This window comes from Elephas maximus, chromosome 6, assembly GCF_024166365.1.
Source record: "Elephas maximus indicus isolate mEleMax1 chromosome 6, mEleMax1 primary haplotype, whole genome shotgun sequence".
Classification (NCBI taxonomy): domain Eukaryota; kingdom Metazoa; phylum Chordata; class Mammalia; order Proboscidea; family Elephantidae; genus Elephas; species Elephas maximus.
The window spans coordinates 117,605,656-117,630,615 of record NC_064824.1 but is presented as its reverse complement, the minus strand read 5'-3'; the positions used below and the strand labels follow the sequence as shown (position 1 = coordinate 117,630,615).

At 51.9% G+C, this 24,960-nt stretch overlaps 1 protein-coding gene across 1 annotated transcript; it reads left to right on the top strand.

Moving 5' to 3' along the window:
- Positions 1–6,222: 6,222 nt before the first annotated feature.
- Positions 6,223–11,625, top strand: IHH (Indian hedgehog signaling molecule). The gene is made up of 3 exons (XM_049888999.1): positions 6,223–6,540; positions 9,029–9,290; positions 10,967–11,625. The coding sequence occupies exons 1-3, from the start codon at positions 6,223–6,225 to the stop codon at positions 11,623–11,625; spliced, it is 1,239 nt and encodes a 412-aa protein (XP_049744956.1).
- The last annotated feature ends 13,335 nt before the right edge of the window (positions 11,626–24,960 follow it).

Below are 24,960 nucleotides of genomic sequence, written 5' to 3'. Positions count from 1 at the left end.
TTATGAGTGAGGTGCATGTCTTTGTAATTGCCTTTTATTTTCACTATCTTTAAGGTTAAATAGTAAATTCCTTGAGAACAACAACTGTGTCTTCGCATTCTCTATCCATATGTGCCTATTATATTACTGTGCACATGGTAGATGCTCCCTAAGACAAAGAGCTAGAGCACCCGATCACCAATGCTGTCTTGTGTCACAGGCATTTGAGTATCCTGATGTAGTCCCCCTGGTCAGGTAATAGGAGTCAGAGAATTGCTGCTACCCCAGTGCACCCGACAGAGGATAAAAATGAATTGTACATAAGATTTGTACTTTACAGCTTGTATATTTTTTTTAACCCTCTCAACAACCCTATAGGGCATGTGATCCTATTCTCACTTTATAGATGAAAAAACTGAAATTCAGAGAAGTCAAATGACTTGCCCAAGGTCACACAGGTAGAGCGTGACAGAGACAGTGATCAAGCACAAATCTGCCAATCCAGGTCCGGTGCTCTTCAACTGAGCCAGGACTGCTGTGCAGTGAGTCACTGGAGGCTATTTGACTAACTGCATTCCTGAGACTTGTCTGGTTCTGGCTCAGCACCCTTGGATTGAGAGCAGGATTGATCTGGTCAAGTGGCAGGATTAGAGAAAAAAGGACTATAGCAGTATGGTCCTAAAAAGTATGTATGTGAATATGTATAATCACACGCACACACACACACTATATGTATATATACACACACACACATGTGTATATGTATGTATATATTCACACATACACACATACCAAAACCCATTGCATCGAGTTGATTCCACTCACAGCAACCCTACAGGACAGAGTAAAACTGCCCCATAGGGTTTCCAAGCCTGTAATCTTTACAGAAGCTGACTGCCACATCTTTCTCTAGCATAGCTGGTGGGTTCGAACCACTGACCTATTGGTTAGCAGTCAAGTACTTAACCACTGCACCACCAGCCTCCCCTACACACACACATATACATGGCTATATCACATATCACTAGTTTTTGTCCTATAGGGTTGAATTCAAGCTTGACTAAAACTACTAAAATGGTAATCTACTAAATGTTTAAATTATCAGGTTCTGTGATGTATGTTCCCTCCTTTCCAACCTACTACCTTTTCCAACTTTCATTTTTGTTAAAAAAAAATCGTTTTCCAAGAAATAGATTTTACTTCGTTGTCTTCAAAATAGAGATGACCGAAGAGGTAGAAGAGATCTAAAAGTGAGAGAACAGAAGTGACTTTCCCAACAAGCCCAGGACTCAGATGGGAGGGGCCCCTCATCAGACTCTGCCACTGCTGCCCATTTCTCTTGATGAGGTTAGGAGCTCCCCAGGCTGGTGGTGGCTCCAGAAGGGCACACCTCAGTTCTCCAGTCTTACTGCTGGCAAGATACTGGCAGTGACCCAAGTTAGGCTTTGTTTGGTAGGTCTACGAGATTGTCCCAATTCAAAAGCCTTTGAAGCCAGCCTACATCTACTGAACAGCTAAGAACACAGGCAGCCAAGAAATGACCAAGGTTTTTAGGCCCCAACTTAGATTAAAAGTGTTCCAACCAGCACTGTGTTTCAGTTTACAGTGATGGAAAAATCGCATTGATTAAGGGTAGGGTTGAGAAAAAGATGTGCTGAAGAGCTATCCCTGGTACCTGTGAATGAGACTTTATTTGGAAATAGGGTCTTTGCGGATGTAAATCAAGTTAGGATGAGGTCATACGGGATTAGGGTAGGCCTTAAATCCAATGACAAGAGGACATGGAGAGAGACACAGGGACACACTGGAGTGATGTGTCTGTAAGCCTAGGCATGCCAAGGGGTGCAGGCAGCCACCAGAAGCTAAGAGAATGGCACCGAATAGCTTCTCCCTCAGGACCTCCATAAGGAACCAACCCTGCTGCCCCAGAATTTCAGACTTCTGGCCTCCAGAACTGGGACAATAAATTTCTGTTGTTTTAAGCAAAAAAAAAAAAAAAAAAAAGTAGAGTTGTACAGCCAATTAATGTAATTGCTGTCAATAAGCTGTACACCTGTAAAAAGTCGAATTGGCAAAGGCTGTGTGATAGATACATTTACAACAACAACAACAAAAAGTGCTGAAAACTCCTGGGGTCATTGGTACAGAAATTACGATGCTTCCAATCTATCCCTCTTCCCCTTCCGCCACTGAAGGAGATTGGAGACCAAACCAAACAACCCATTGCCATCGGGTTGATTCCAACTCATATAGAACTCCCCCCACAGAGTTTCCAAGGCTGCAATCTTTATGAAAGCAGACTGTCACATCTTTCTCCCATGGAGCAGCTGGTGGGTTTGAACCACCAACCTTTTGGTTAGCAGCCGAGTGGTTAACTGTTATGCCACTGGAGCTTCTATTGGACTGATACTAATCTAAATTTGAGATTCAGGTCTTGAGGGACCATTGAGTCCTAAAAAAAAAAAGAAAAAGAGTATAGCTTTGGAGTAAAAGAAGTTGTGGGTTCAAATTTTGGCTGTGGGATTAGTTGTGGGACCACAGCCAAGGTTCTTTTTTTTGTGTGTGTGCTTTAAGTGAAAGTTTACAAATCAAGTCAGTCTCTTGTACAAAAACTTATACACACCTTGCTATGCACTCCTAGTTGCTCTCCCCTTAATGAGACAGCACACTCCTCTCTAAGCTATATTCCCCGTGTCCATTCAGCCAGCTTCTGTCCCCTTCAGCCTTCTCATCTCCCCTCCAGACAGGAGCTACCCACATAGTCTCATGTGTCTACTTGAGCCAAGAAGCTCACTCCTCACCAGTATCATTTTCTATCTTATAGTCCAGTCCAATCCCTGTCTGAAGAGTTGTACAGCCAAGGTTCTTTATTTCTAGAGCCTTGGAGTTACAGATCTGTAAAGTGAGAATAATGCTGACCTCAGAGGATTGTTAAGATTGTACTAAACGTATAAAGCACCTGGCATATAGAAAAGACTTGATAAATGTTAGCTCCCCACCTGCTTTTCCCAGTACACACCCTGGTCATTGAGTCCTTTATTAGCAAATAAAAATGTCAGCTCTTAAATTAGCCAGGCAGAGGAGGCTCTAGACTTTAGTGAAGTACAGTCTAAACCAACTAGGTTATACTGCTATGGAAGCACACAAGATGCCAAGTTATATCAACACTGTGTAAGTAATTCTGACAAATACATAACACTGATCAGATCTGTACCAGAGGTTTGTATTTGATTGGATAGGCATCACAGTTTAAAACAGGGGAAATGAGAGGGCCCAAGGAAGATTGGCAAAGCTAGTAAATGGTTATAAATTAGAATCTATGAGAGAATTGTAACGAAATTTTTTTTCACTTGAAGAAAATTGGAAGTGAATTTAACAATTCTTCAAGAACATGAAACCTGTAAAACCCATTCCCATCAAGTCAATTTTGACTCATAGTGACTCTGTAGGACAGAGTAGATCTGGCCCACAGGGTTTCCAAGGAGCAGCTGGTGGATTTGAACTGCCAACCTTTTGGCATAACCACTGTACCACCAGAGCCTCACAAGACCACGAAGCAGTATAATGGCCCTTATCACTAAGGCCAGAAAAAGAGGAAGAGGAATTGAATTTGCATTAAAGAGGAAGGGAGAAAGAAAGAGCAGATGTAAGACAAAACTTCTCAAGAAAAATAAAGCACTGGGATGAGTGGCCAAGGAAGCCTATGGAACTTTCTTTTTTGGAGGTCCTTAAAAACAGAGGACCCCTATTTGTCTGGATTGAGAAAGATATTGTCCTGACTGAGTAGTCTGCCCCAGGCATCTGAGGAGGATGAGGAGAGAAAATATTGCAGGGATAGGCCTTGAACCCTGGAAAAAAGAACTTAAAGCAACTCACAAGCTTTCAAGAAAAAGAAGCAATATTATAGTAACCTATTTTTTTTTTTATACCTGGGAATCTGAGTGCTAATGTTAGAACATTGGGAGGGGGTGGTGAATGCAGGCAAAGGGGAGGAAGGGAACAATCTTTGAATCCATTCTTTTTCCAAGTTACAGACTCCATCCCAATCCTGGTGGAGGCATCCTATAAATTACAAGTACCTTGTCTGTACTCATTCACTTCTGTAATACAAAGTGCTTGGATTAGACACTCTCTTGAGTCCCTTCCAGTTTTGAATTTGTGTTCACAACATTGATCCAGAGAGAGTGTAAGTAAATCTGTTAAAAGCCTACTCAGCCCAAAGCCCAAGTTGTGCTGGGTGGGTGACGCCTGTACAAAGGGGCCAAGGCATCAGCACAGGGGAGGGCTAGCTCTCACATCAGACAGACCTGGGGCTGAATCCCTGCTCCTCTACCAGGAACAAATTGCTTATCTTCTCTGAACTTCTGTGTGCTCATTTGTAAAATGGCGCTAATAATAGAACCTACTCCATGGCTATTGTGAGTTTAAATTAGATAATGCAAGCCAAATATATGGTATAATAATATTTAATAGTGTCTATGTATCAAGCACATAGTAAGCTCTAATAAAATGGTAACTGTTGTATCAACATTATTGGAATAATAAAAAAATTTAAAACCTCGCCTTTTTATTTCTATCTTTATTAAATTTGTAGAACACATTGCAACTGAATCATATAATTTGTTGTTTAAACAAACCCCACACTTGTCCTCTCTTGTTTTGGTATAATCAATCCCAATTAACCCCGCTTTCCTCCAGTAACAAACCAAACCAAACCCACTGCCGTCAAGTGGATTCCGACTCATAGTGACCCCCCATAGGACAGAGTAGAACTGCCCCATAGAGTTTCCAAGGAGCGCCTGGTGGATTTGAACTGTCGACCTCTTGGTTAGCAGCTGAGCACTTACCACTAAGCCACCAGGGTTTCCAGTAGCCATATTAAAATACACACACAACCCATGGTCATTTCCCTATCTGCCCCTACATAGTCTCTGTCCTTTTTAATTTGTAAAGTAGAACGAGGAGAGTAATGATTTAGCAGTTCCTGTAGGCCAGCAGCTTTGAATCGTTTTATGCCTTCTTAGTAAGGCCAGTGCTACTGAGATCTTTGGTGCCCCTCTTTTTACAAGGCCCGTGGGCGTTCCTCCGGTATTCTGCTGATGTCACTGTTTTAGCGGCTCTTCTCTGCACCCTGGCCTATCTCTCTGCAACTTCATCTTGCTTGATTTAACCATGTTTCTATTTCGAAACCCCCTCTTTGACTCTTCTTCCATAGGCTAGACGCCCCACCCCCAGCTTCGCACCGGCAGCGGGCCATATAATGCGTACCGGGCGATAGAGAACCCAGCTTTACCAAGCCGAGAGGGCTCGTTGCCTGGGTCAGGGTGGAGCACCAGGTTATGAACGGCCTCCTGCCTTTGGGCTTGCTTCCCCGCAGGGGACACTGTAGGCGGCTGTGCGGTCCGGCCACTGCCCCCCGCCCCTCGCGTCCGGCCGCGCCGTGGGTTGCGGTCTCCGTGGGGGTGGCAACTCCTGTCCTGGAGGTTTGCGCCTGGCGGGGCACCCCGGAGCCGCGGGGAGCCCGGAGGCGAGGCCAGGGCGGGGTGGGGCGCGTCCAGGCGGGGAGGGCAAACCCAGGCAGCGCAGGGGGCGCAGAGGGCGGCGGGCGGGCGGACGCGCGGCCCGAGAGCGAGCGGGGCGAGGGCTGGCTAGTGCCGGGGCCGCCCGCCCGAGGGGGAGGAGGCTGCTCTGCCCTTGCTGCAGGTTCGCTGTGAGCGCACAGGAGGCAGGGACATGGGTAGGGTGCGGTCTGCGCGGGGCCCGAGCCCGGATCTCTCCCATTTCCCCTCTCACTCGGCCCCGGGCCGCGCCGCAGACGGCAGCAGCTCCCGCTCCGCCCAAGCCGCCTGACCGCCGGGCCGGGGCGCTAACCGCGGGGCCCGCCAGCCCGCCGGCCGGCCAGCCCAGCCCAGCCCGCCGGCCCGCAGCCCCGCCGCCCGCCGCCCCCCGCCGCCGCCGCGTTGCCAAAACAAACGGGCCGGCCTATTTATTGGCGGCCGGCGAGTCCGGCAGCTCAGAGTCGAGGCGCCGAGGGGGACAGCGCGCCGCCACCAGCCAGGGCCCCGGGCCCTCGCCCCGCAACTGAGTCCCGCCGGCCCTGCGCCGCGCGGCGCAGCCCATGGCGCCCCCAACCGGAGCCCCCCAGAGCCACCCTGCCTCCTGAGCCCTGCAGCACGCCCGACGACCCGCCCACCCATCAGCCCGCCGGGCGCCCTGGCCCGCGGCTCGCAGGGCTCCCCGGTCATGTCTCCCGCCCGACTCCGGCCCCGCCTGCGGTTCTGCTTGCTCTTGCTGCTGCTGCTGCTGCTGGTGCCGGCGGCGCGTGGCTGCGGGCCCGGCCGGGTGGTGGGCAGCCGCCGGCGGCCGCCGCGCAAGCTTGTGCCGCTCGCCTACAAGCAGTTCAGCCCCAACGTGCCTGAGAAGACCCTGGGCGCCAGCGGGCGCTATGAAGGCAAGATCGCGCGCAGCTCCGAGCGCTTCAAGGAGCTGACTCCCAACTACAACCCCGACATCATCTTCAAGGACGAGGAGAACACCGGCGCCGACCGCCTCATGACCCAGGTGAGCGCGACCCGCCCCCCAGCGCGCCGCCGCCGAAGCATCGCCACCTGCCCAGCCCTACCCGCCCCCCTGGCACCTTTTCTCGACTGCCCGGCCCGCCCCCTGGCACTTGTTTCTTTCGCTAAGTCTGGCTGCCTCCTACCCGAGATGGACAGGCCAGGGGTGTCCCGGAACCCGCCGGAGTCTGGGAGAAGAGGCTCCCGCTGCCAAGCCCCGCAGCCCCGCAGGTTAGCGGCGGCCCCTCCGCCTCCGGCGTGAATGCTAACGGCTCTGGCGTGAGGCGGCACCCGGAGGTACCTGGACCCGGCTCCTTCCTCCCGCGCCTCCCGGACCCACGCCGACCTTCCCGGCCCACCCGTCCGCGCGGCGGCGCCCCTTTCATTGTGAAGCCCGGTGAGGCGCAGACGCTCCGGGTGCAGAGGCCCCACGCCCGGCAGCCGCGCGCGCTCATGGTTCGCTGCGCTGCCCCCTCCAGGAGTACAGGGGGCGGGTCTGGGATGAAGGCTTCGCAGGGAACGGTTGAGCTAGGAGGCGGAGGTGGAAGCGAGAACAAGCCCGGCAAGCCCCCGTGTCTGAGCCGCGCGGCTGCGGTTGAAGTGTGGGCTGCGGGGGCCTTCGGGCCCTGGGACCGAGCTTGGGAGATCCCTGGGCTCGGCGGCCGGGGCGCGAGAATTGGAAGACATGGACTGGGATGCCGGGGGAAGGCAGAGAACAGAGCTAAAGCTAGTTCTTGCGTGCTTGAAACAGGACCAGCGTTCGGGCTGAGCACCGGGGCACAAATTTCCTTCCCCTCATCTGGGTCTGGAAGGGGAGAGACCCACGCCCCATCCTTCTGGGGTCTCCCAGGGCTTCCCCAGCAGGCAGGCTGCGGCTTTCTAGGTCCTTTAGGAAAAGCAGCTAGATCGCCGCCTTCAGTATGCGCCCTGGAGCTGGGGCTGGCCGGCCGGTGTCGGGGCCGAAGGTTGGCTGGTGGCCGGGCCCGGCCGCGGGCGCCGAGGAATGCAGATAAGGATCCGGGCCACAGGCTGGGCAATCATTGACAGCGCGCGCCCCAGCTCTGGACCCAGGGAAGTGGGGGGAGGAGAAAGGGCGGGGAGCATGGGTCCGTGGGGCGTACATTGGTGGGGGGCTAGATGCCTGGCTGGGAGGACTAGGAAGGAGCACGCGGAGCTCCCTCCCCAGTAGGGAGCGCCCCCAGCCAGGCTCAACGCAGGGGAGGACGGGCTGGGCCTTGGGTTGTAGCCGCAGTTGGCTTCTGGGAGGCCGAGTCCAAGGGTCTGGAGGGCCCCGGGCTCCGCGGGTTGGGGGTAGGCTGAGGCTGGGCTGTCCACACTTGGCTGCGGGGACGCACCTCAGAGACACCGACTGGTGGAAGGGCCCCCTCCACCGTATGCTGAGTGCCTGGCCCCTAAGTCCCTACTCCTCCTCCCCTCTTCCCCGTCCCTTCCCCCCCCCCCCCCCCCCCGCCACGCAGCTGCAGGGTCGCTTGCTCCTGAGGCCCCAGGCGCTCGGGGAGGCAGCAAGGACAGATAGTTCTTCCCGTCCTTCTCCTTGGGCGCAGCTCTACCCCCCACCCCCAGTGAGGCAGAGAGTGGAGTCAGCTCCTTGATTCAAAGGCTCGGTTTCTGGGGTCCCTTTCCATGTATGGATGGCTCACCAGAGCAGAAGTGCTGAGGACGTTGGGCACAAGGAGCACGTTCCCTTGCTCCTCAATCCCGCGCGCGCGCCCCTTGGGGCGGTAGACGCTTCGCGTTGCCCCCACCGGGCCGGGTCCGGCACTAAGACCTTCACCAGCTTCCTTTGCTTGGCGAGCCCGCCACGTCCCGGGCGCGGGTGCGGGCGGGTTTGGGATCATAAGAAGGTCCAGCGAGAAGGCTCTGAGGCGCCCAAAAGATCCAGGCCGACCCGAGATTCCCCTCCCAACACACCCTCGGTGCAGCTGGGGCGTTCTGCACCTGCCGCGCCTCCGGGGCCCTCAGTCCCCGGGCCTCAGCCCTGAGGCTACGGTGACACCTACTGGGCACCTCGGGCCTTGCACGCCTAGCAGGCCAGCCGCAGGCTGTCGGCTCAGCCACAGTCCGCTCCCTCCTGGCCGCGCACGGGTCCTGGTGCCTTGGCGAGGCAGAGGTGTAGGGCCTTCGATAAGTGTAGTCGCGCCTCTAGAGGGACCGGTAACCTGAGCAAAAGAGAGAGCGAGCTCAGGAGGGAAGGAGAACTCCACCTGTCGTGGAAAGGAGCCCAAAGGGTAGTGGCTCCACGCACCCTCCGGATTTGGCCCCACCCTAATGGGTGCGGTCCAGGTCCTTGGGGCGACCCGAATCCTAGAATGGGAGGGAGCACGTTGGGGCCCTCTGTTCCTAAGGGAGAGGGAGGGGGCGCCCTCCCCGGTTTTCCAACCCCACCCAGTGCAGTAGGAGAGTCCCGAGCGAGGCTGCACCCGCACCCCAGCAAGTTCCTCGCCTTAACTCCTCGCGCTTTCCTCTCACAGCGCTGCAAGGACCGCCTGAACTCGCTGGCCATTTCTGTGATGAACCAGTGGCCCGGCGTGAAGCTGCGGGTGACAGAAGGCTGGGACGAGGACGGCCACCACTCCGAGGAGTCGCTGCACTACGAGGGCCGCGCAGTGGACATCACCACGTCGGACCGCGACCGCAATAAGTACGGGCTGCTGGCTCGTTTGGCGGTGGAAGCCGGCTTCGACTGGGTGTATTACGAATCCAAGGCCCACGTGCATTGCTCCGTCAAGTCCGGTGAGCCGCCGCCAGGGGGCTGGGCCCGGGGCCGGGGCCGCAGGGCGTGGGCAGGCGGCACAGGGCCCACTGGGGCCCAGAAGGTGAAGAGGCTGGGCCGGGGATGGAGGCAGGGAACCCTGGGAAGAGGACGTCGGCGGCGCTCCCCGCTGCTGCTCATGACCGCCTGCTCGTCCCAGGCCTGGTAGTGACAAGGCAGGAGCCTAGGGAGACAGGGCCCTGTCCCTGAGCCCAGGGTGCTGACCTGGCAGTCCACAGCCCAGAGCCTGCAGCAGGAGGTGCAAGACAGAGCAAGCTGAACAGATGGAGGAAGCCAGAACGGCAGAGACGCCTCCCCACCCAGCCGGGTGCAGAAGGAGGCGGTTGTGGGGCCAGGGGCTAGGGTGGGCCAGATCCCAGCATGCCTCACCAGGAGCCTCAGAGGCTCGGACGCAGCTCAGGTCAGGTGCTTTAGGACGCTATGTATGCTCCTCCCGGGGGGCGCAGGCGTCCCCAACCTCTCCCCCAGGGCCCTGAAGCTGGACACTTTGGGGCCAGAAAAAAGAGTGGACTCAATAAAGTGGACTTTCCCAGATTGGCCGCCTTGTTGATCAGAATTGGCTGGAGCTGGGGCTCCTCCCCCACCCCTGAGTCTTGTCAGCGTCCTGGTCACCTACACTGAACCCAGCAATGGATGCTTCCCCTGGTTCCTATGTGACTCTCAGCCTGGTCCCGCCTGGCTTACAGACACTCCTCGCACTGGTGCCATGTAGTAATCACACCCATGCACAGACCCAGCACACTGAACCAGGCCTACTTACTGGTACTCCCCAGCCTCCCTGGGCTCCCAGGGGTGATTCCACACTGACCTGTGGCCACTGACCCTTCCCCTGAGCATGTCCCCACCAACTTCATTTACCTCAAGTCACATCAACACTTCGCCTGCCACATTGACCTCATGCCAGCTCCCAGACTGGCCACAACCATTCATTACTCCTGCCTCCAAACACTGCTCTTGTTTTCACTTGTTAATGCCACTATGGCCTGTCCCCACACAAGGACATTAACTGAAGATGGTGATTGTGTCCACACCACTGACCCACCCCCTGACCTGACCATTCATGCCAAGCTTCCCGGGAGTCTGTTTGTGTCCCACTGGCTGGTCCTCCTTTGGCTTCCATGTAGGATCACAGAAATTGGGGTGTCAGCCTGAGAAGGCAATTTGGGGGGGAGTGTCTGAGCAAGAGGTGAGAAATGATGGGACACCTGGACCCCAGAGGAGCTATGCCATCTCCCCCTCTATGAGGCTGCAGCCTTCCCTGTCCCAAGTCACAGGTGACCACTGCCTGGCTCAGCCCACTGTTTGGCCCCAGCGATGCTTCCCAGCATGGTCAGGACTTAAGCAGATGAGGGGCTTCACCTGGTCCTCAGGAGGCCTCTTCTTCTCTAACCCAGAGTCTTGGAGCCCCAATATGCTCATCTCATTGGCAAAGGATTAGGGAAGAAGGAAAGCAGAAGGTCAGACTGGGGGTTCAGTGGAGGATATCAGACTGCATGGGAAGTGGGGGGACAGGGGTCAGATATGGTGCCAGGAGAAAGAGGAGCTTTGGTTGGGCCGGGGGCCTGGAGAGGGGTGTTGAGGGGAAGAGAATCCAGGCTCCACAGCAGTAACACCTTCATGTCCCTTCTTCCCACAGAGCACTCTGCTGCAGCCAAGACAGGTGGCTGCTTTCCTGCTGGAGCCCACGTGCGCCTGGAGAGTGGGGCACGTGTGGCCCTGTCAGCTGTGAGGCCAGGAGACCGGGTGCTGGCCATGGGGGAGGACGGGAGCCCCACCTTCAGTGACGTGCTTATTTTCTTGGACCGTGAGCCAGAGCAGCTGAGGGCCTTCCAAGTCATTGAGACCCGTGACCCCCCACGCCGCCTACTGCTCACGCCTGCCCATCTGCTGTTCACCGCCAATAATCACACAGAACCAGCAGCCCACTTCCGGGCCACATTTGCCAGCCAAGTGCAGCCTGGCCAGTATGTGCTGGTGGCCGGGCCACCAGGTCTGCAGCCTGCCCAAGTGGCAGCTGTCTCCACACACGTGGCCCTTGGGGCCTACGCCCCACTCACGAGGCATGGGACACTGGTAGTAGAGGATGTGGTGACCTCCTGCTTTGCAGCCATGGCTGACCACCACCTGGCTCAGTTGGCCTTTTTGCCGTTACGACTGTTTCACAGCTTGGCATGGGGCAGCCGGACCCTGGGTGAGGGTATGCACTGGTACCCCCAGCTGCTCTACCGCCTGGGGCGACTCTTGCTGGAAGAGGGCAGCTTCCACCCACTGGGCGTGTCTGGGGCAGGGAGCTGAAAGAGTCCCACCACTGCCCTCCCAGAACTGCCATACTGGGTCCAAAGACCTCCCTCCAGGAGGGCGCAGGCCCTGAAAGAGACTGGCGGGGGAAGACACTGCTCCCACAGCCTCCTTTACCGTGGAGATACACCCTTGAGACTTGACAGGGCAATGCCATTGTCCCCCAGCCCCATCTTGGTTGGTGAAAGAGCTGCAATCCTAGAGGCCTCGATGCTGGCATGGAGGGTGCCAACACAGCCAGCCCTCGCTAGGAGTTTTCATACCCTGCCTTCCCGGATGGAGAGGGCCCATTTCATCTGTCTTAGGCCCCCATAGGTGGGCTTGCACCTCAGTTGATGCTGCTAGATTCCCTTGGAGCCAGCAAGGAGAGCTGGCTGGACTCAATGCTGCCTAAAACTTAGAAGGCCATAGGTGGGGCAGCCAGCCTGGCAATCCTGAAGAATGACCTTCCTGCCTGGCCACACTCCTCGGGACACATCCAGAGACTGTTGCTGTCAGTGGACAGAGTTCTGTGTTCCAGCCAATGTGACCATAGTGCCAGGGACCAGGGGAAGGGGACTAGATGTCCTTCCTGCCCAGGCTGAGCTCCCTTTTCTGCTGAACCATGGCCCCCACCCACTCCTCCGGTCAGTCTCCTCCCCACTTATTTATTGGCGCGGAGGAGGAAGCCCACGGGAGAATTTGGGGGATATTTTGGTCTTTTCTTCCTTTTGTAATAAAAATTATTTAAGTTGTTAGAGTCATAGAGTCCAGAACACCGACTGGGGCCGGTACATGGATAATTTGTCACCGTGGGTGGGCTTGTCAGGGGTTTGCTCCCCTCCTCAGTGAAGCCTAGCTCTCCTTCCCCCAAGATCAAAGCCTCCAGAGTCCCCACCCTCTCTGCAGGTGCTTTCTCACCCAGGAGCTCTGCAAAGTCCCAGCAGAGTTGTGCTCTGTGCCTGGCACGCTGTCACACGCTGACCCCAAAGTGTGACCTAAAAGTGGTTAGACCGGAGAGGTAACTTCAGTGACTAGTCCGTGGTCACTTTACTCATCTAGAACTCACCCCATCCTGCCCAGTCAAGGGGTTTCCCTGGCTGCTCAGTCTTCCTTGGGCCTGGGTTTCTGATTCTTTCCTGTGGGTAATGGACCACAGTATCAAAAGATTCTGTAGAATTAACATCGGTCTGTGGCCCATTCTGACTTCTTGGACAAGTCAGGGGTCCCTAACCTAGCAGTTCTCAGAATCACCTGGGCAGCTTGTTTCAAAGTGATTCCTGGGATTCTGCTTTAATAGGTCCAGAGTGAGGCTCAGGAACTTATGAACACCTCAAACACTGTAGATAGCCTGTGGGTCCCACTTTGAGAGATACTGCTTAGTCTAGAGAAGGCTCAGTTCATGGCCAAGACAGGATGATCCCCTGCTTCTCTTTCTCTTGGCCTCTCCATCCCGAGGCAGGTTTTTCTGTATTTCACCATAGATCCACTGAGGTTCCCAGGCCCAGTGTGTGCTAGAAATAGCTCAATCCAGCTTGCAAGAGGCAGTTGTTAAATTTTCAGGCATTTGCTGAGCCAGTTGACTCATGTTGTTAGCTGAGACTGTTCACACCATGGAAACTGGCAAATGCTACAAATTAGGGGTCCCCTTCACCCTGGACAGCCAGTTCCTAAAGCATTTACCAACATGCCACTGCCCAGACTCTATCCTCTTAGAGAGGTTACCAGGTTGGGAGTGGAGGGGATAACTACTCAGACCCTTTCCTCTATTCTACCTTCCTGGAGGAAAACTCCTGAGGTTTTGTGTCATCTGGGGAAATAGGCCCCATCAGGCTATAATGATAACAATTACCATTTAGTGGGCTATCAGGTAGTTCTGAGTCAGAATCAACTGGACTGCAACAGGTTTGGTTTGGTTTTTTAACGAGTGCCGGTTTGTCACTTTGTCATACTATGGTGGCTTGTTTGTTGCTATGATGCTGGAAGCTATGCCACTGGAATTTCAAATACCAGCAGAGTCACCCGTGGTAAACAGGTTTTAGTGGAGCTTCCAGACTATGACAGACTAGGAAGAAAGGCCTAGTGATTTACTTCTAAAAGATCAGCCAATGACAAACACTTTGGATCACAAATAAGGGAAACTCTCCATGAGGTGGATTGACACTGTAGCTGCAACAATGGACTCAAGCATACCAACGATCATGAAGATGGTGCGGGACCTGGTAACATTTCATTCTATCACATGTAAGGTCAACTCGACAACTAACAACAATAACTAGTCCCAGGAGCTCTTTTAGGTGCTTTACATATAGTAACCATTTAATTTTTGTCACTGCATGTGGTATGTACTTTTAATATTACCGTTTTCCAGATGAGAACACAGAAGCACAGGGAGGTTAAGTAACTTGCCCAACATTACACAGCAAGTGACAGAAGCAAGACTGGAACCCATGCAGTCTGGCTCTTGGGTCTACTGTTTTTGCCACAAGGCTTCTACCTTTGCTAAACTTGGGTCCTCCCTGGAAGGCACTCTCAGAACTTCGGGCCCAGAAGTCACCTTCATCAGCATACCCAGAATTGACCCATCTTTCTGGGGCAGACTCACTGACCAGGCTTGCAGGGACCAGAATGTCCAGGTACTAATTTACAGCAAGAAACATAAGGTCAAGGTCAAGATAGTCTTGTTCATTCATTTGCACATTCCCTCCCTGTAGGCAATTCTACCTGGGAGGTCAAATTATACTAACAGTTATTACTGAGCGTGGGTGCATGAAGTAGATGATTTTAGGGTCATGGAACTGAGAGAGAGACAGTGAGTAAGAGATAGAATGAGTGTGTGTCAGAGACAGTGAGGAGAAAAAGTGAGAGAGAGATAGAGAGCAAGCGCCTCCCCCTGGGAGAGGACTACCTGCCTTTCCTAATGGCAGGTCTGGGCACGCTCTGCCTTGTAGACACAGAGCCATTTGGTGTCCCAGATCTTCCTGTCCTAGACAAACCTTCTTGAGGGACACACTGATTTTTCAGACAGAGAAGCCTGCAAAGACCCAGCAAAAACTTCATTCAAATTCCAATCCAATCATACCCTCAAAAGGCCAACCCCGGGGTAGGTGGTGCCCTGCAGCTTTTCTGGGGATCCTGGACCCATATCTGACAGCGAGACAGTGGGAGTGGGGAGACAAGGAGAGAGAGAGCCTGGAAAATCACCATCCCCCTTTGCGGTGTGATTGGCCCCAATCCCTCCCATTGGAACCAAGTTCTCCCCTCCTCCAACACTGCTGAGGCCGAGGAAGGTCAAGCACATTGCCCTGGCCCAGGCAGCTGCTGTCCAGTGCCTCCTTTCCTCTCAGGAACAACCAAGCTCCAGCTCCCAAAGCTGCTACATTAACAGAGTAATCTTCAGTCACCCTTCAGTCCATGTTTACTGGGCACCCCTCTGTGTCAGCCACTGTGCCTCGGTGGTGGACAAGAGGCAGTCCTTGTCCTCAATCAACTCCTAGGTGTGTAGGGAACAGTGTAGGGAGACAGGGATGTCCACACCATGTGACAAGTGCTGTGACTGTCATACTCACGGGGGCTGTAGGAGGACCATGGAGGGACTGATGACTAGGAAGACACCCTGCAGACAAGAGTGCTGCAACTAGGGCAAGAAGGCACTTGCTTGGTAGGTACATGGAAGCCGGGAATCCAGGCTGGGGGTTCGGTAAATGCAAAGGCTTGGAGGCTTGAGCAAGCCTTGGGCACTGGGAACCACCACCAGCTCAGCACTGCAAAGCTCTCCAAGGCTGTGGGCTTGGCCAAAGCTGAGGTGAAGAGGTGGGCCGGACTTAGACAACACAGAGCCTGAGTTTTATGCATTTGGACTTTATCCTGAGGGCCTGGGGGAACACCTTCGCCTTTGAGGGCTTGAAGGAAGGGAGGCTCAAGACCAGATCATATTAGAAAGCTCATGGCTGCAGTGCTGGGGACAGACCAGAGGGGGCAGCAGTGTGGGCAGGTAGCCCACTTTGGGGAGGCAAGTTGGTGACTTGCACTGGGAAGGTGGCAGTGGAGCCAGAAAGAAGGTGACAGATCATAGACATGTAGGCAATAGAACCACCAAGACTTGAAGTTAGGCTGGATGAGCAGTGAGGGTAAGGAAAGGGCATGAAATCCAGCTATCATTCCAGCACACTTGACCTTGGCCCTTTTCTGCTCCTGTGCCTGCATCTGTAAGGGTGATCTCCTGGGCTTTCCCACAAGAACATCCTCTCTCCTCATTTCGCAAGGCTGGTTCACCTGGGTTCAAGAGACTCTCCAGGCTCCTTTTCTCTCTGCCTAACACTCTGTACCCCTACCCCACTTCAGAAGCACAAGGGGAGAAAACTCAGAGTAGCATCTTGGAGTAAGGTCAAGACCTATGTTTAAGTTCACAGTCTGCAGGGAAAACTGGAGATAGCAAGATCTGGAGGAGCGGGGTCCAAAAGACAAAGTGGGGGAACCTCCTGGCTGTGAGGCTTCCAGATTGCCTCAGATAATTGCTCTCAACCCAAGGAGGCCACTGCATACCACTCCCCTACCTCTCTGTGCCTGGAGCCTCTGGGCAGATATCCTTCTCCAAGCCGTCCTCGAAGTCCTCTCCCTCTTGTTTGGAAAGACTCATCATTGCATCCTCTTCCCCCAACACACACACACACACACACCTGTTGTTTCTCCAGATAGTGAAAGGCCTTGTACACACACACACACACACACACCTGCTGTTCTCCAGATAGTGAACAGCCTCGTGTTGGGAGGAGTGAAACGAGTGCAACAGTTCTTTAGGCAGTCGAGCCTGCAGCTAGCACATACAGCACCCCCGTGTGGGAACTGGAATAAGGCACCACTCCACTGAAAAAATTAAGCAACAAGTCTGTTCCCCTCCGGGAGATGCAGCTAGAAAAGGTTTTTATTCTCGTTTTCTGCTAGAGAGGGCAGAAGTCCATTTAGGAGAGAGCTTTGCTCAGGTGGTACTTTGGCACAACTTGTAAACCCCGACTCTGACGGCTCTGGCCCTTTGCCTGGTTCAACCGACTTTACCCTGCTGACGGCTGGGAGAAAAACTCGCACCCTGCGACACTGGAGGGAGAGCAAGACGATTCTCCAGGGAGGTGACAGGATGTGAAATGATCCGGGTTTTCCTGGAGGTACCTGGGATCTAGACTTCAGTGGTATGAGTGACTTGGGCAAGGGTGGGTGCTGGATCGTGAGCAGATGCGTTAAGCGGGAAGTGCAGGGTACTCTCAGTGACTGGGAGCAGGTGTGACTGGGGCTACAGGTGCCAGCAGGAAAGATTGTGAAAGGCGGCGAGATGGAAGAGCAGACACTGCGCCCTTAGGCAGGGAAGGAACTGAGGGCTTGGCAGAAAGTTCCCAAGCAAGATGCACCCCAAAAAAGGCCGGACACCAGGAACGGAGGCCTCGGGGGAGAGCACAGTCCAAGCTCCCCACCTCAGGGGATGCCCCTGCCGCGAGGAAACCTTGGCAGAGGTTGGCGGTGGCAGCTCCCCCACCTCCTGCCCTCTGCACCTTCGGCAACTGCACCTCCTGGGACGTGGCCCCACGGCCCACACCCCAGCCAGGCTCTGAAAGCTTCTTTGTTCCAGGGGCCGAGCTGTGGCGGTCCGGATCTGATAAGGCCCTGCTGGGCCGATAGCTGCCCCACCCTGCGCACTGAGCCTTCGGAGCCACGCCTGTTGGCTTTGCACGCACGCAGCGTCGCCCCAACTAGGCTTAGAAGCATGGGCTGTCCCTGCAGCCCACTTAAGCCCCTTCTCATCCGTGTGGGGAAGCAGGAAGGAGAATTATTATCCCGATTTCAGGGTTAAACAAACTGAGGCTCCCAGAGGGAAAATGACTTGCCCATGATCATTTCTTCCACAATCAGGGATATCTACTATGTATAGGCCAAGTGTGCTAGGGGTGCTATTTACATTATGTTTTTAAATCCAAAGTAGGAATTACGGTGTTCCTAATTTCTACTTTGCAGATGAAGAAACAGGCCAAGAGAGGTGAAGTCACTTTCCCAAGGTCACACAGGGGCAGAGCCTGGACCAGAACCCAGGTCCCCTGCAGAAGCAATTGGAAGAGATGGGAACAGATGAGTCACCATCCCAAGGGAATGAAAGAGGGCACCCGCCAGCCTCAACCTAAAAGATCTGTTGGGACTGAAGGTGGCCAGGACCCTCCAGAAAAGGTGGTCCTGGAGGAATAATGTCCTAGGTGCTGAGAGCAGACCAAGATATGTGTGTGTGTGTGTGTGTGTGGTTGTTAAAATACACCCATAAATTCTTTGACACCCCTTCTATGGAGAGCCAGGGTCTTGCTCCCTCCTTCTGAATCTAGTCTGAGGTTAGGTCAGAAAAAGCCATATAGCTTCTGCCTGACTTTCTTGGGTGAAGCCCGACTATCTTGAGACTGCCAGGCTGGCGAGGCTATAGATAGGTGTTCCACTCTATCGCCCAGCCTAGCTCCCAGCCACCAGCCAGCATCAACTGCCAGCCATGCAAGTGCACCATCTTGGACGTCCAGCCCAATAGAGCCTTCAGATGGCTGCAGCCCTGGCCAACATCTGCAACTGCATGACAGACCCCAAGCAAGAACTATCTGGCCAAGCCTTTCCTGAATTCCTGACCTGCAAAATAAGATAGTTGTTTGGAGTAATTTCTTACACAGCAATAGTAACCAGAAAAAAAGGACAAAGAGGTAAAGGGGACTCGTGAAGTCATCTTCTGGGGCTTTCCAGAGGCCTTTAATACAATTTTACACCAAAGGCTTTAAACACTGGGTCATCTGCATGAGGCTGGGGGAGGTATGACACCCCCTCATCCTCTACAGGGGCAACGTGAGAAGACACACTGAAATAGAATAAGTTACGGGCAGCTGGCAATTGGGAGTCCCTGAGTGGTGCAAATGGATAACATGCTCAGCTGCTAACCAAAAGGTTAGAAGTTCAAGTCCACCCAGAGGTGCCTCAGAAGAAGGGCCTGCAGATCTACTACCCCAAAATCAGCCAGTGAAAACCCTATGGAGCACAGTGCTACTCTGACACACGTGGGGTCACCATGAGTAGGAGTCTACTGGGGAGGTTGGATGAGCACTTCTCACTAGGCTCAATCAACTGAAATAAAAAATGTTAAGTGTCTGCCCTGGTGGCAGGATCTCTGATGATACCAAACTCTTGCAGGAGCTATGAGCCTTGCAGTGGTTCTAGAAGGAAGGAAGTTCATGGATCTGAGCTAGTGGGCCGCAAGGAGTTATGAACAGCCAAGTGGAAAAAAATGCAACTAGAAGTTTTTAAAACCCAAATGTTAAGTGTTGAAGAAAGTGCTTAAAATTTCAGACTAGACCTGGGGAAAGAGCTGGATATTCCTGTGGACAGTTTCTGGCGATATTTTGTCACAGTGCCCTTGAAAGCAAGACTAGCAGGGCCTGGATAAGAAGGCCCATGAAAATGAATCAGAAAACACCTTGTTGCCCTAATAAACTCCAGGCGCATGTGCATCTGGTGTCTGCACACACCTCTGAGCGCTGACTTAAAAAAGTAACCAGGCAGATAATAGGGTTGGGTGTAGCCCAGGGGAGTGGTCAGGAGTGTGGTGGAGAGGTTAGTGTGAGGACAGGTTTCCTGGTTTTGAACTCTTTATCCTAGAAAAGCAAAATCTGGGCATGGTCAAAATCTAATAAAGAGAGGAAAACAGCAAGTTTATAGTGGGGAATCCTGGCAGACACCCCCCAATCAAGTGATCAAGATTAACATCACCAGTTATGTATATTGACATCATATACCCCCTGATAACCACCACCCAACTGTCAGCCTGTGGTACTGTCGTGCTTACATGTTACTGTGATGTTGGAAACTGTGCCACTGGTATTTCAAATGCCAGCAGGATCACCCATGGTGGATAGGTATCAGCAGAGCTTTTAGACTAAGAGAGACTAGGAAGAAAGACTTGGTGATCTACTTCTGAAAATTAGTCAATGAAAACTTTAAGGTTCACAAGAGAACATTGTCCAAAGAACTTGCTTTGGATACTTCATCAGAAGGGATCTGTCTCTGGAGGAGAAGGTCACGTTTAGTGACATGGAGGGCCAGTAAGGGTGAAGGAGGCGCTTGGTGAGATGGATTGGCACAATAGCCACGATGATACTCTCAGACATGCTGGTGATTGTGAGGATGACGCAGGACTGGGCAGCGATTTGTTCTGTTGTATATAAGGTCACCACGCGTAGGAGTTGACGTGATGGCAGCTATCATTCTCTCCACCACCACCCTCTGATATGGTGCACATCACCTCTGTGTTCTCCTTCCCAATAATACAAAACCCATTCTAACCATGAAAAACCATGTACAGAAGAGCTATGAAACCCACATTGAGGAACATTCTAAAAAATAACTGGCCAGCCCTGGTGGTGCAGCAGTTAAGTGCTCAGCTGCTAACCAAAAGGTCAATGGTTCAAACCCACCAGCTGCTTCACAAGAGAAAGAAGTCTCTGTACTACCATGGTAACTTTTCTGTACATCTGAAATTAACTCAAATTTGAAAAAATGCGAACAAATCTAATAAAGACAGAACCCCATGGATCAGTCAAAGGTGGGTTCCTTTACCACACCTGAAGTCCAAGCTGACTTCCACATCTAAAAGAGATCAGCTGCACTAAGCCAGCGGTCACATTATGACATGTTTATCTCAGAGTGGGCCCTGGTTTGAAATGGAAATAAATTGGAAAAGTGTTTGAGGAATTAAATAGAATGGCAAGTCACAGAATAGTGATGTTCTCCATTTATTCAGAACATATAGGGAGCCAGATACTGTGCTAAGTTCTTTACATCTGCCACCTCACTTAAACTTCATAGTCTTTGAGATAGCTGTTAAGTTTTCCCTGGTTACAGATGGGGAGACTGGTCTTATAGACATAAAGGAACAAGACCAGACAGCTAATAATAGCTGGTGGAGCTGGGATTTAAATCCAGTCTACCTGACTCCAGAGGTCTTTCTTACCCTCTCCACTGTACTATCTCTTCAGGTTTGCCCCTCTGTCTTAGATATCTAGTGCTGATATAACGGAAATACCAGAAGTGGGTGGCTTTAACAAACAGAAAATTATTTCTCTCTCTTTAGGAACTAGAAGCCCAAATTCAGGGTGCCAGCTCTAGGGGACGGCTTCCTCTTTCTGTTGGCTCTGGGGGAAAGACCCTATCTCTTTTCAGGTTGTTTCTTGGTTCCTTGGATATCCCATGTGGCATGGCATCTTTCTTCCCTCATCTCTGCTTTTTTTGCTGTTTGGTTAATCTACTCTTTTATATCTCAAAAGATTGACTTAAGACACACCCAACACTAATACTGCCTCATTAACATAATGAAGAAACCCTATCCCCAAATGGGATCGTAACCACAGGTATAGTAGCATTTATAACACATATTTTTGGGGGACACAATTCAATCCATAACACCCTCATTCAGTTCATACTTCAGGGTCTCTGGGCTGAGTGGGTGGGGAAAGAGAAGACAGAAGACAGGAGGGGGGGTGGTTTAGGATGGGCTGGTCAGCGGGAGCTGTCCATGGTGCTGGTCACAGAGCAATGGAGCTGGAAAGCATGCAGGAGATGGTGAGGAGGAATCAAGAGGAAGAGAGACTTCAAGTTCTGGAGTGTAATAAATAAATATGTGAGTCGAAATCGAAGTAGCAGGTGAGGTAGGGATTTGTCCTAAGGTTTGACTTACAACCAGTACTCCCAGGATTGCGGTGCTGGTTGTTAAAACCTGGAAATACTTTGGTAAACAGTTGCTGACTGAGCCCTTTACTGCTGTGACTGCTCTCAGTCCCTTACTCCCTGCTGCCCCACTCCTCCAGGCTTCCTCATGATCCTGCAACTAAAGGGTTAATGCCTGGCACAGTGGGGACTTTCAGGACCCTTCTCTGGGTCTGAGACCAGCTAATATCCCTTCTTATTGGTCAGTGCCTCTACCTCACCAGTTATTCAGTACTTTGAATACTACTCCTGTTTGTCCTCAATTTACAGACAAGGAAAGTGAGGTTCTGGGAGGTTTAACAGTTTGACTCAAGTTGTTCAGCTATTAAGTAAATACTAAAACCATGTCTTTGTTTCCTAGAACTGTCATAACAAAATACCACAAACTGGGTGACTTATAAGAACAGAAATTTATTGTGTTACCGTTCTGGAGGCTAAAAGTCCAAATCAGGATATTGATCATGTTGACTCCTGACGGCTCTGAGACAGGAACAGTTCCACATCTCTCTCCTAGCTTCTGGTGATTCTTGGAAATCCCAGACATGTAGATGTATCTTCACATGGTGTCTGCTCCCTATGCATCTCTGTATCTGGTCTCCTCTTTCGTAAGACACTGCTTAAATGGGATTAAGACACACCCTTCTTTGGTATGACCTCATGTTAACCTAAATGGTAACATGTCAAGAGACCTTATTTCCAAACAAGGTCATGTTCACACCTACAGAGGGTTAGGACTTGAACATATATTTTTGGGGGACACAATTCAATCTATAATAAGCCAGGACTTGAACTCAAGTCCTATGAGATCAAACCCCATGCACTTTTCCCTTTACCTTTCCACTGCTGGCCTGTGTATCTTTCTGCCTTATGGTGGAGACGATGAACACAGAGGAAAAGTTATCTAGGGAGCCTGGGCTGGCACAAGACACTTAGAAAACTCCATAGGGTTCCCAGGCAGGATGTAACCTCTCCTTGAATTTTCTTACCAGATGGCAGTTTACCCCCAACCCCCTGCCATCATTTTCAGGCTGGAGGAGTCACCAATCCCTTGATGCTCCCAATGCCCCCCGTAGCTACAGGAGGCCATGAGGCTCCAGCTCGGAGAGTGCCCCATGCCTGTCTCTAGGTCCAGCCCTGAACTACCCCAGTACCCTCTTAGCTGCAGCCTGATCTCACTCTCTACCCCTACCTCAGCAGGCCAGGCTTAGGAGACTTACCCTACTCATCTCTGAGGTCAGGAGTTTCTATGGGGACCCGTGCCTCCTCATTCCCTTCCCCAAATGCATCTTGGATTTCAAAACCAACATTCAAAATGGAGTCAGAGTCTCAAGATGAAGGAAGGTGGAGAGGATGTCCCAAGTGTTGGAGTTAGATTGACTTTCCAAATGGATAGCAGATCACACTGCATCTTCTCTTTGTCCATCCCAGAGCAGAAAGGCAGCCTCTATCTTGGAGAAAACAAAGGAGGGGGATGTGAAGAAAATCTTCCCATGTTTCCAGTGTGCAACAAAAACACACAGAGGTGGTGGGAGGAAGCGTGTGCAAAAGACTGAAGGGCTTATTTACTCCCATTTAGGGAGTGATCTTCATGTATGAGTGTGTGTGTGTGAGACTAACATTTATTGAGCCCCTACCACATGTCAAGCACTTCACACATGCTTGATGGCTTGATCCTCACACCCCCCTTTTGATAATTATCCCCAGGTAACAGATAAGAAAACTGAGGTTCGGAGAGGTCATGTGACTTGCCCAAGGTCACACAGCCAGGAAGTGTCAGGGCCAGGATTAACCCCAGGTCTGCCTGATTCCCCAGCCAGAGTCTTCTCTATTCCATAGGTGTATGGAAGTGTAAGAAGATACCCAGAGAAACTGCCTAGAAAAGGATTTTTATGTCTGTGTGTGTGTGCTTATGAGCTGGACTGCTAACTAAAAGGTCAGCAGTTTGAATTCACCAGTCACTTCTTGGAAACCCTATGTGGCAGTTCTACCCTGTCATATAGGGTTGCTATGAGTCAGAATCAACTCAACAGGAATGGGTTTGGTTTTTTTGTTTGTTTGTTTTGGGGTGTGCACGTGTGTGTGTGAGCTGAAGTCCAAATCACTGACTTCCAGGCCATGGGTTTCTGTAACTATCTCTACCCATCCCTCCTCTTCCCTTTCTCCCACATCCTGGTCCTCCTCAATTTCCTGGTTCATCACCCACACTTGTTTACAGCCTTGAACCAAACATCACCCTCTCCTGTTGTCTTCCTTGGGACAATGGAGGACAGGCTCACCAGGACTCAGGACCTGTTCTCTCTCACAAGCTCTGGGTTCCTGAAAGTGAGGACTTCCAAAGCAAACCCAGAATCTTCTTCCCCCTACTCAACTGAATCCCTTGCCATGCCTCTTTCCATGTTGTGCACCACCCTGGGAAAAATCATGTTAGTCTGCCTTGTCAGTCAAAGTCACTAACCAGCAGAGCTCCCAGGGGTAGCCAGAAACCTACAGAAACAGAGCCCAGAGGGGCCCTGCTAAGAGGAGAATCATCTTTCATCATCCCAAGCCCACAATCCACCAAAGTCCAAGAAGATAAGAACTGGAGAGGGAGACTCCCCCAGTGAGAAGGCACAAGGAACGTGGCTGGTAGCATGAGCTTTTCTTCCTCCTTGGGTTTTCTCGCAGATTTGTGGCCACCACAAAATCCTGATCCCAGGGGCCATTGATCCCTATTCTTTCTGGCCGAAGAATGGACAAACAGGTCCCTTTCCTTGTTCCTAAGGTCCAGCTGAATAAGGATGACCCTTTTAAAAAGAACTTAACAAACCCAAGGGAAAGCAAAAAGGAAATCATTATAGAAACTACAAAAAGCATAAAAGTTGTCATGTCCAAAGTACAGGTTTTCAGTTTTAAGAATTCCAGTAAAACCAGTGGAAAACTCACTGAGTTCCACATTCCTTGTACTCCAGGAAAACTCCAGGCATAATGATGCCGACATAACCTAGTGCAACCCCTGGCCTGCCCCTTCCCTCCAGTGCTGCCAGCCTCTGGCCACATGATCTCACAGCCAACTCAGGTGACAGTCATCTCCACCCATCTTCCACTTTTCTCGAGTAAACTCCAGCTCTCCTAAAAATATTAGTTCAGACCACAACTACCACAACCTCCACCAGACTGAGCCCAGAACAACTAGATGGTGCTCGGTTATCACCACTGACTACTTTGGCAAGGATCAAAACAGAGGGTCCCGCACAGAGCAGGAAAAAAGTGTAGAACAAAATTCAAATTCACACACACACAAAAAAAGACGAAGTTTGCTGGTCTGACAGAAACCGGAGAAACCTCAAGAATATGGCCCCCGGATACCCTTTTAACTCAGTATTGAAGTCACCCCTGAGGTTCACCCTTCAGTCAAAGATTAGACAGGTCTATAGGGCCAACAATAACACACTTGAGGGATGTGCTTCATAGTTCAATCATGTATGCGAGACTAATGGGCACACCAGCCCAAAAGCAAAGACGAGAAGGTAGGAAGGGACGGGAAAACTGAAAGAATGGAAACAGGAAACCTAGGGCGGAGAAGGGGAGAATGTTGACACATCCTGG

Coding starts and splice junctions, on each gene's coding strand:
- IHH (XM_049888999.1), top strand. CDS start 6,223: ATGTCTCCCGCCCGACTCCGGCCCCGCCTGCGGTTCTGCTTGCTCTTG. Junction 6,541..9,028: donor CCGACCGCCTCATGACCCAG/GTGAGCGCGACC, acceptor TTCCTCTCACAG/CGCTGCAAGGACCGCCTGAA. Junction 9,291..10,966: donor GCATTGCTCCGTCAAGTCCG/GTGAGCCGCCGC, acceptor TTCTTCCCACAG/AGCACTCTGCTGCAGCCAAG.